The 11,122-nt window shown below is 54.4% G+C and overlaps 1 protein-coding gene across 4 annotated transcripts in view; it reads left to right on the top strand.

Moving 5' to 3' along the window:
* Nucleotides 1-11,122, top strand: part of OSBPL2 (oxysterol binding protein like 2) — a 32,723-nt gene extending 21,601 nt beyond the window's left edge. For all 4 annotated transcript variants that reach the window (XM_079127248.1, XM_079127245.1, XM_079127246.1 and 1 more), the window contains exons 8-14: nucleotides 1,682-1,789; nucleotides 2,305-2,394; nucleotides 4,450-4,573; nucleotides 6,522-6,659; nucleotides 8,695-8,818; nucleotides 9,421-9,511; nucleotides 10,888-11,122. In XM_079127248.1, coding sequence (XP_078983374.1) covers nucleotides 1,682-1,789; nucleotides 2,305-2,394; nucleotides 4,450-4,573; nucleotides 6,522-6,659; nucleotides 8,695-8,818; nucleotides 9,421-9,511; nucleotides 10,888-10,990 — 778 coding nt within the window. In that variant the 3' untranslated portion in view covers nucleotides 10,991-11,122. The remainder of the gene's footprint in view (nucleotides 1-1,681; nucleotides 1,790-2,304; nucleotides 2,395-4,449; nucleotides 4,574-6,521; nucleotides 6,660-8,694; nucleotides 8,819-9,420; nucleotides 9,512-10,887) is intronic.

Below are 11,122 nucleotides of genomic sequence, written 5' to 3' on the forward strand. Positions count from 1 at the left end.
ACGCTGACCCAGCAGCGCACACGCAGGGAGTGAGTGTGGACCCATGCGCCACGGACCTCACACTGACCCAGCAGCGCACACGCAGGGAGTGAGTGTGGACCCATGCGCCACGGACCTCACGCTGACCCGGCAGCGCACGCAGGGAGTGAGTGTGGACCCATGCGCCACGGACCTCACGCTGACCCGGTAGCGCACGCAGGGAGTGAGTGTGGACCCATGCGCCACGGACCTCACGCTGACCCGGCAGCGCATGCAGGGAGTGAGTGTGGACCCATGCGCCACGGACCTCACGCTGACCCAGCAGCGCACACGCAGGGAGTGAGTGTGGACCCATGCACCACGGACCTCACGCTGACCCGGCAGCGCATGCAGGGAGTGAGTGTGGACCCATGCGCCACGGACCTCACGCTGACCCAGCAGCGCACACGCAGGGAGTGAGTGTGGACCCATGCGCCACGGACCTCACGCTGACCCAGCAGCGCACGCAGGGAGTGAGTGTGGACCCATGCGCCACGGACCTCACGCTGACCCAGCAGCGCGCACGCAGGGAGTGAGTGTGGACCCATGCACCACGGACCTCACGCTGACCCGGCAGCGCGCACGCAGGGAGTGAGTGTGGACCCATGCGCCACAGACCTCACACTGACCCGGCAGCGCACACGCAGGGAGTGAGTGTGGAGGTGAGGGCCGCTGGGGGCCCTCTGAGAGGCTTCCTGCTTCCTTCTGGAGCCTCCCTGGTCCAGCGCCCCTCAGAGGTGCCCAGGGATAGCCAGCCTCCGGGACACCCTGGAGCTCGAGGCCCACGACATGTGGTCCTCTTTGACAGCCAGTCCTCTGAAACGGCTTCTGCTCAACTGCTGCTGCCCCGAACAAGTGTCCGGTGTGGTTTCTGCTGCTGGCCATCTAGTTGCTTTTCATACTGTGCATTGAGGGCCTGGAGGGGAACTGACTGTCACTGCTGCCTGCAGAATATGGCCACCAGCCTGTGCAGGCAGTTCCTGTTATAGTTGTCTGGCTGCCAGACCTGCTGTGGTGTTTTTTCTTTGGGGGGGTGAGGCGTGCAGAATTGAAAAGTGGCAGGCCCTTTGATCAGTGCGTTTGGGTCCATCTAGGAAATTCAGAGGGTTGCACACAGGCGTGGTGCACCTCCTGCTCTGAGCTGGCTTTGCCCTCTGTCGGGGCTCTTTGCTGAGGCACAGGTTCAGCCGTCTGCCGCATCACATATGGGGGGTTTCTCTCTGGGAAGGGTGTTTTGGAGGATGAAGAGTGAAATGAAAGGAATGGAGAGTATGGACATCACGCCCTCTCCCCATGTCCCTTCCTGGCTGTGCGCCCTCCCCACGTGACCAGGGCATTCCTTAGGACTACATTACCAGTATGTTTGTGAAATGGCTTTTCTGTTGACGACTTCACAGGAAAGCCATTTCTCTTGTCTCAGTCTTCTTCTCTTGCTTATTAACTTGTCTTGACATTTAAGTGGAAAGCTTTATTGATGCTACAAAGGAAAGAAGAAATAAATCCCACGTGCATGCTGAGTAGAATGGCTCACACTGGAGGGACTTCAAAGCCCTTGCCGGCTCTCGGCGGGCTTGGCGTCCTGGCCTGGCTGTCTGGTCTGGCATTCTGGGTCACACAGGGTCCGTGCTTCACTGTCCCAATCTGCTTGCTTCTGTGTTTCCAGACACGACGAAGCCTATACCTGGACCAACCCTACCTGCTGTGTGCACAATGTCATCATTGGGAAGCTGTGGATAGAGCAGTATGGAACGGTGGAGATTCTAAACCACAGGTGACAGCCGTACCCCACCTTCCGGTCACTAAGCTTAAGGGACTCCCTCCTGCAGGGCCCCATGCGGCTGTGGCTGGCTAGATTTGGTCCTGGCCAGCATTGAGGTCAATTCAAGTGTGCCACATTGGTTGGGTGTGTGATTTTTCGTCATAATAGTTAATTTTTTAGAAATTTTAAACTGAAGAGTAGTGTCATTACTGGGTAAAAAGCAGTGACCACCTGACATCACCCAGTATCCAGGCTACAATACCTTAAAAACTCATGACTCATTGTTATTTTTTTTAAGTAGGAGAAATAATTTATAAATCATAAAATTCAATGAGTTTAATGAGCAACTGGGATATTTTAGTAAATCTATCAAATTGCACAGTCATCCCCCCAAGCCAGTTATATGGTATCTCCTTCAGTCTGGAAAGTCACGGGTCACGTGGCCCCAGGCCTTCTCCTTGCTGTGCTGGAGCAGGCCTCTGAGCTTCTCACCCGGTCAGCACACGCCCACGTTTGTTTCCCCACAGGACTGGAGACAAGTGCGTGCTGAATTTCAGACCGTGCGGACTGTTTGGAAAGGAACTTCACAGAGTAGAAGGGCACATCCAAGACAAAAAGTAGGTCTGGGCGACGGTTGCCTGGGTGCGTCTGCGGTCCTGTGCACCAACCCAGACGCTGTCACGACAGACACTTTGTCCAGGAAGAGAAAATCAAGACCATCTTTTTTTTTTTTAACCTTTATTTTATTTTTATGTGGTGCTGAGAATTGACCCCAGGGCCACGTTTTCCGAGGTCACATGCTAGGCGAGCGCTCTACACTGAGCTCCAGCCCCAGCCCAATAAAGTCGATCTTAAGTGCAGCTTCTGGTGACAGGAGAGTAGAGCCCACTCCCTTCTGGAAGGAAAACAGCCGGTTGACCTGAGAAATGAGAGCTGCTTCTCTCGAAAGAAGCTGCAGGTTTACAAGCAGAACTGAGGCTCAGACGTGGACAGTGTCTCCTCCCTGCTGCAGCCTGTGCCTGGCGCCAGGCGCATGGATGGTAGCTGGTGTGGTGCCATTTGTAAAGGGATGGTTCATTCCTTTCTAAACCAGGGACTTCAACAAATTTTTGCAAGTACACAAGTGGTCTGTAGTGTTTTTCCCCACTCTGTTAATTTCTTATGTGTTGGGTTTCAAATTTATCGGTTTTTTGGGCCATGTAATGTCAAGAGATCATTTCCCGCTCCTAGATTCTGGTTTCCAACCCGAAACATAGTGCTTTTGTTCCACCTCCTCTCGGGCACCAGAAATTCACCTGCTCAGACTACCTGTAAAATGCCATCAGACTTAAGACAGTTTCTCCCATGGCTCATGGCAAGACCCAGCACGTGGACTTTGAAGGACAATGGCCTTGTGGATGGGCGAGCAGTGGCCAGCACTGTGCGCAATCTCCTGTGGGGTCACCTGAGGCTGGTATGTCTGTTGGCAGACGTGGACTGCGAGGCTGGCCTGACACCTGTGAAGTCTGAGCAAGGAGAGCTGGTTTAGGTTTCAGGCTTTCTGTTTGTGTTGGCCGGCTTTCCGTTGCTGTGATAAAATACCCAAGAAAATCAACCTAAAAGAGGAAAGATGATTTGGCCACCGATTTTAGAGGTTTTTGTCCACAGTTTCTTTTAGGCCTGTGGTGAGGCAGCACATTGTGGTGGAAGGGCATGGCAGAGAAAAGCTGCTTAACTCATGGTGGCCAGGAAGGCGAGGGAGGGGAGACTGGGGACAGATAGGCCCTTCGAGGACATGCCTCCAATGACCTGTTTCCTCCAACGAGGCCTCACCTCTTACAGTTTCCACACTGGCCAATAGCCCATTAAGCCATGAATTCATCAGCCGGTTAGTCCATTGGTGGGGTGAGAGCCCTCTTGATCCAGTCACCTCCTAAAGATCCCACCTCTACATTGGGGACCACGCCTTTGACACATGAGCTTTTGGGAGACCTTTTGGATCCAAATAGAATGCCATCCTAAATCTAGGACACTTTTCCCCTAGAGACGGGGGGTTGTCCATCAAGCCATCTCTGCTGCTGAGGCTGACTTCAGGGTGCCACTGAGTCACACGTGCTCTCCTGGGGGCATGAGCTCAGCACAGCCACCATGTGCTCTTCCCAAGCAGAGGAAAACAGGAGAGCCCAGCATTGTAGGCCCCCCAGGGTTGTCATGAGGTGAGACTGACAAGCGGGGGTCAAGAAGGAGGCAAGTGCTGTTAGCGTGATCAATGGAAGGTCTGAAGGGTACACAGCACGTAAATGTCCAGTGTGTTTGAAAAATAATAAGGGGCAGGGGCTGTGGCTCAGTGGTTGAATACTTACCTGACATGCATGAGGCGCTGGGCTGTCCCCACCGCAAAACGAGAGGGAGGACGGGCTCGGACAGCTGTACATGTGAAGAAGTAGCCTGTGGCCCCTTCAGCTCGCTGGGCTCAATCTCTTCTGCTTTTGTGCATCAGGGTTAGGAGGAGTTCTCAAGTGATGTGAGTCCTAAAGGCCAGTCTTCATCTTTGCATTTACACCCACTGGTGTCCCCAGGTTTAGAGCACATGCCAGAAGGTTGACGTTTTCCGTGGTCAAAGCCAGGGAGCTGTGTGTTTAGAAGAGTGGCTGCCGGCTGCTCTGACTGAGCTTTCAACCCCTTTACCACAGCAAAAAGAAGCTCTTCATGATCTATGGCAAGTGGACAGAGTGCTTGTGGGGCATCGATCCCAGTTCCTATGAATCCTTCAAGAAGCAGGAGAGGAGAGGGGACCACCAGAGGAAGGCCAAGCTGGTGAGTGGCCACTTTGGGCAGATGCTGGTGGGGCAGAACTGCTGCTGGCCAGGGCCACCTCTATGTCCCAGCGCTTCACCTTCTGCTTGCCTGGGGGGCGCGTAGTGAGAGACAAATGTGTGGAATCCATTGAGATGAAGCTGCCTGTCTGTCTGAGTTCTGGTGTGGTGCGATGTTCCTGTGTCCCATGGTGTCACAATTGCTCTCCTTTCCTCCCCTGGCTGGAGCAACCACTGAAACCCCATGCAAGCCAGTGTCTTTGGGTGCTCTGGGCTCAGGGTCCTGCTCAGGTACACAGCCGAGGTCTGTTTGAAAAGTCAAGTGAGCTGTGTATCCATTTCTCCCATCCTGAGGAGGTGATCTGTTCAGCCATCAGTATTGCCAAGGATTTCCCAGAGCTTTGGAATATGGTGCTCTGAAGGCAGTTCACTCTTGAGCGTAGAACCAGACGCAACAGTTCAGGAGGGCAGCACATTTCCTAGATGTGACTCCATGTGCCCAGCTCAACACGTGCAATGTTGTTTCACAAAAAGGTCCAGCCTCCTCAGCCCCTCCAGGAGTCCAAGTGTGTTCATGTTATGAAACATGAGCTCATGTGTGGTGCTGCACATCCTCTCTGATAACTCTATTTCATTTAAAAAAACAGGAAAAGGAAATTCCACTTAAAGACTGTACAGATTTAGGCCGAGCACAGTGGCGCACATCTGGGATTTCCAGCGACTTGTAAGGCTGAAATAGGAGCACAAGTTCCAGATCAGCCTCAGCAACAAAGTGAGACCCAGTCTCAGAAAAAGGGCTGGGGGACTGGGTTGTGGCTCAGTGGTGGAGCACTTGCCTGGCATGTGTGAGGCCCTGGGTTCGATTCTCAGCACCACGTGTAAATCAATGAATAAAGTAAAGGTTGATCAACATCTAAAAAAACCATTAAAAAACCTTTAAAAAAGAAGGGCTGGGATGTGGCTCAGTGGTAAGGCTCACCCAGTGCAGGGATGTGGTAAGCGCCCCAGGCTTACCCTGCACAGGACTGGCAGCCGTGGGACGTGAGGTCTCCTGGGCGGGCGTGTGGAGCCTTCACCAGCTCTGCACTTGCTCCAGGTGCCCAGGGATAGGAGGCTCATGAATGCTGACCCCGGGTCAGTGGCCCACAGCTGCATCCAGCAGCTGCTTTTCTCTTCACCCAGGACCTATGGGCTCTGAAGAGAATGTAGCGGGGTGTCCACCAACAAGGAATGGGCACTGGGGCTCAACCTAGAATTGCCCAGCTGCCCTGAGCTCAGCCTTGGGGAGACTTCCTGCCTGAGGCAGCCCGCGGCTCCAGCACTGGGGTGACAAGTCCTTGGCTGGGCAGGTAGCCCCTGGGGTCCAGCCTGCATGCAGAGGAAAGCACAGCACACCTGTGGTCACGCTGCCTATCTTCTTTTCTCTCTAGGAGTAGAGAAGCCCAGTGTGGCCTGGCCCTGAAGAGAGCAGGAGCCCAAGTCTTCTCCACAAACTGGAGGGTGGATGGTGTCTCCAACTGGGAAGGAAATTTGATTTAAAAATAAATAAATAAATAAAATGTGTGTGTGTGTGGTGTGGTGTGTGTGTGTGTGTGCATATATATACATATATATATTTATATTTTAGTGATACTGGGAATTGAATCCAGGGGTGCTCTACCACTGAGCTACAACCTCCTGCCCTTTTTTCATTTTATTTTGAAACAGGGTCCTACTGAGTTGCTGAGTCTGGCCTCAAACTTGTGATCCTCCTGCCTCAGCCTCCTAAGTAGTTGGGATTATAGGCGTGTATCACCATGCCCAGCCTGATTTTCTTCTTAGTTAAAAAAGAAAAGAAAAAATCCCTTGTTTTGCACAGGGCTTGGGAGCATGTCTCAAAGTGCTCTGAGAAAGGTCTCCTGGCCAGCAGCCGCACCCGAGGAGGCTTACTGAGGTGTTCTGTATTGCAGGATGACGGACTGGAGAAAGCCAACGAGGTGTCTGGAGATGTGGCTGATGATGTGCCTGTGGCTCAGGAAACTGTGCAGGTCATTCCCGGCAGCAAGCTGCTCTGGAGGATCAACAGCCGGCCCCCCAACTCAGCCCAGGTATGTGCCTCGTGCCCTGTACCCTGTAGGTCAGACTTGCCTGCTGTCAGGTCAGCTGCCACCTCACTCTCCCCTGCCCGGCGTCCATGCCTTCCTGCCTGTAGCCTTAGCTGGTTGTCCGGAGCAGGCAGGGAAGCTCTATCACGTCACTGCACCGTTTCCACAGCTGGCCTTCCCAGTGGCCACACCCCAGCCAGGGCCCATGGTGCAGCCAGAGGAGCCTGCCCTACTGCAGAGCTCATGTGGGAACTGGTGCCCGGCAGCCTGGCAGGGTTGGCATCTTCATAACAGCTCGCAGCCTGGCAACCTTGGCTGCACACTGCCAGTCCCTCCACCAAGCAGGCCAGCACTCCCCCTGCCCTCTGAGGTCTGCAGTGACCTCTTATAAAAGGAGCTCCAAACCTCTTTGGGAGACTGTTTTGCTGATCTGTCTTTGAGACAAGATCTCGCAGCATTGTTCAGGCTGGTATTGAACTCCTGGGCTCCACAGATCGTTCTGCCTCAACCTCCAGAGATGCAGGTGTGCATCTCTGTGCCCCACTGCCTTGCCAATCCTCTGTACACAGCTATCTTACCAATGTAGATGCTCAGATGCATTGTGATGTTTACTTTTGAAAATTTTATTTATGATTTATTCCATAATCATACTGTTATATGTAATAGCAAATAATATAAATAACATAAAACATGTAACATGTTAGGACAAGCATAACGTGTAACACACCCTATTATTTAATGTCTATTACAAATTATAAATGTATAAAGCATGTGTGCCACTTAGGGATTTTTGTTGTGGTATTGTGGCCTGTACACATAACAGCATGTGTAAAATTAGAAAAGGAGACGGAACTGTGGCAGGCCCCTGGGTGTGATCTCCAGCTCTGCGGAGAACAGAGGGAGCACAGCCCTCTGCAGCCCTGCTGCATGCTGGGAGGGGACACTCAGTTCAATAGCACGATTTTCAGTTATGTTTTAGAGAGATAAAGTTTGTTTCTCAGGGAAATTCTTTAAGAATAATATTCGGTGCACATCTGTAATCCCAGCAATTTGGGAGGCTGAGGCAGGAGATTCACAAGTTCTAGGTTAGCCTTTTTTTTTTTTTTTTTTTTTTTTTTTTTTTTTTTTTTTGGTACTGTGGATCGAACCCAGGGCCTCATGGAGGCAAAGCAAGCACTGTACCACTGAACTATACCCTGAGACCCAAGAACTGGTCTCAAAATAAAATATAAAAAGGGCTGGGGGTGTAACTCAGTAAAGCACCTTTGGGTTCTGTCCCCAGGACCTAAAATAACAACACTAGTTCCCTCATCCTTTGGTTCGGTGCTGTTGGTTGAGTGCCTCCTGTCAGAGCCCTTGGCACCAGCAGGCTGGAGGTAGCAGTGAATACCTGCCTGGGACCACATGGCCCCTTAGAAGTACTGGGGAAGCACATACCAGAGCAGGAGAGGCTGCAGTGGAGGGGGTCCAGAAGGGAGGCAGAGGGCCACAGGCCTAGGGACCAGGCGGGCCAGGCTGCTGGAGACTCTTGACAAGCCCAGCCTTGGCAGCAATGCGGGTACCCTGGGAGTTGTTTGAGCAGGGGACGAACAGAGGGGATTTGCATTCCTGTGGTCCTCGAGCCACTTGCTGGGTGTGGTGACAGTACAGAAGAGGAGGCCAGGCGGGAGCTCGAAGTCAGCCTGGAAAGGACGAGTGGGGAGGGTTGCGGTGGACTGCAGCCTCACCTGTGCTGAGCAGGAGCTTGTGGGTACACGGTGCCCACCTGGGAGTCGGCTAGAGGAAGGAAGCCAGGCTCCTGGGCGCCGCAGGCACATTGCACCCTGAGAAGGGCGGGCACAGGCTGGAGCCTCAGCCTCCCCATGGGGTGAGGAGGAGCCCAGGGTACGGGGCTGAGCAGGAGGCAGTGGACCTGGCAGGGACATTTCTAGAGAGCGGGTGATGCGTGGCTGCCTGCAGCAGGCCTGGTGTGCCTGTGACGCAGTCCACGAACTGTGTGCATGAGTGGCCTCCACTGCCACGCTGCGTGTCCCCACAGATGTATAACTTCACCAGCTTCACTGTGAGCCTCAACGAGCTGGAATCGGGCATGGAGAAGACCCTGCCGCCCACAGATTGCCGCCTGCGCCCAGACATCCGCGGCATGGAGAATGGCAACATGGGTAGGCACTGGGCTGAGCTCACAGTGCTGGTGTGGGTGGGTGCGAGTTCATTTCACGTCCACGTAGGCCACCTGCGTAGTCACTTTGTGCTCCTCCCTCAACTGAGCCTTGACTGGACATAGCCCACGAGCAGCACTCGTCATCCTGGGCACTGTGCCCGCTGGGCCTGGGTCTCCTCTGTGACCGTGTGCTTTCCTCCTGCCTGCTAGTGCAGGCCCAGTGACAGCAGGATCCCCGCTGGGGACGCCTGTCCAGGGTTCCTGGCCTTTGCTGTGATCATGGTGCTTCAGTGCAGAGCCTGCCCCTTGGGGCCCGCTCCCATCCCACCCAGAGCCGGTGGCCATGCCGTGTGCCCAGCACTTACACACTTGGAGGAGGGCCGACTGGCCCTCCCTGCCACCTTCCCTCCTGCTTGGGCTTCAGGTGGCTCTGTGCTCGCTGCGTCCTAGCGATGTTCCCCACACACTGGTGACTAGTGTGATAGTGGCAGACACCTGGGAGATGTCCTCCAAAGGTTGGGCGGAAGGTTCTGGCATCTCCCATGTATCCGGAAGCTTTGAGCCAATGTAACTCTTAGCCAGAGGTCATTTGTTTGGACCTAGATCTGGCCAGCCAGGAGAAGGAGCGGCTGGAAGAGAAGCAGAGGGAGGCCCGCAGGGAGCGTGCCAAAGAAGAGGCAGAATGGCGGACCAGGTGAGGGTCAGGAGGGGCCTGCACACCTGGGCCCCCAGCCCTGCAGGCCAGGTGGTGGCTGCAGCAATCCTATGGTGGTGTAAAGGTGGTGACTCCACTGCCCCGGACTGTGCTGGGTCAACACTCAGCTGAGGGCCTGAGCCCCTGTTGGCACAGCACTCACATCAAATGTGGCCAGTTTAAAGAAAGCTTGGCTCAACCCAGCCACTCACTGAATCAAAACAGTTGGTGAGGGTTGGTGACGCTCTGCATTCGCGCCCGTGGCCAAGCCAGCAGACGCCCTGCCCCGCCGTGGCCCCTGCAGCACAGCTCCAGGCTGAAGCCCAGGGCCTTCTGAGAGCTGTGGGCATAAGGCACACAGCCTGTGGTGGCCTCTCTACTGTGTTGACAGGGAGGGGCCCAGGGGGCTTGTACACAGTCTGCAGACAGCTGTGACCTTCTTCCTTCCGTGGTGGTCCCACGAGGACTCGGGTGCAGTGGTGTCTGAGCACGAGTGACACGTGCGTGCAGACGTGTCAGTCTCTGGACGTCCCGAGCGGTACGGTCTCACTAGGCTTCAGGTCTTTTGAGGAGGGTCTCTGTGTTGCCAGCCTCCGCCTCCCTCAGCCCCTGCAGCTTGATCACAGTCGTACCACTGCCTGCCGCTGGGCAACACTTTTTTCTTCTCTTTTGAGTATGGGGGACTAAACTCAGGGAGCTATGCCCCTAGATCTTAATTTTTTAATTTTTAAGACGGTCTCCCTAAGTCTCTGAGGCTGGCCTGGAACTTGCAGCCTCCTGCCTCGGGCCCTGAGTAGCTGGGGTGACAGTCTTGGCCACGGAGGCCTAGACGCTTCATTCTTGTGGTCTTTGTTTACAAGGCCCCTTAACAACCACCCTAGTAATGAGATTGGGGTTTCTGAAGCCCGTCCTTGATGCTTAGGCATCCAATTTAGTTTAATGTTTTTATTTTTGGAATTCACCTTATTCCACAGAATAGTTGAATACAGCCTTCCTTTATTGTTTTTTAATTATTAAGAATATAAAATCTGTTACGTGAGGATAATGGTGACCTTGTCCTCAGGACACGGTGAGCCCAGCTGCTTCTGTGGGTGGGACAGTGGCGGAGCCAAGCCACCGGTGGCCCTGGACCAAGGCTTGGGGAGCCCGGCAGTGGCGGGAGCCTGGGCACCTTCTCTTTTCCCACAGGGGCCACTCTCTGAGAAAGGCTGGGGGAGGTCGTGTGTCGAGGTGGATCCTTGTGGTCTTGTTGGGAAAGGTCTTGATGGAAAACTCGGTGTCAGAGCTTCCCTGAGCAATGGTGCTCAAGTCCTGTGTGCTGCCCCTGGAGAGCAAAAGTGGCCATTCCCTCTGATCTCCTGGCTTGTGTTCTGCAGGTGGTTCTACCCGGGCGACAACCCGCACACGGGCACTCCCGACTGGCTCTATGCAGGGGACTACTTTGAGCGGAACTTCTCGGACTGCCCCGACATCTACTGAGGGCTGCAGGCCCGGCCGGGGCTGCAGGCCGGACCCCAGGCTCTCTGAGTGTCGCCACGGCAGAGCCCACTGCTCTGGCCACGGTGGTGGAGGTGACATCGTCCCTGACCGAGGACCTGACCCACTTAGCTG

The sequence above is a fragment of the Sciurus vulgaris genome (assembly GCF_902686455.1).
Source record: "Sciurus vulgaris genome assembly, chromosome: 2".
Lineage (NCBI taxonomy): Eukaryota > Metazoa > Chordata > Mammalia > Rodentia > Sciuridae > Sciurus > Sciurus vulgaris.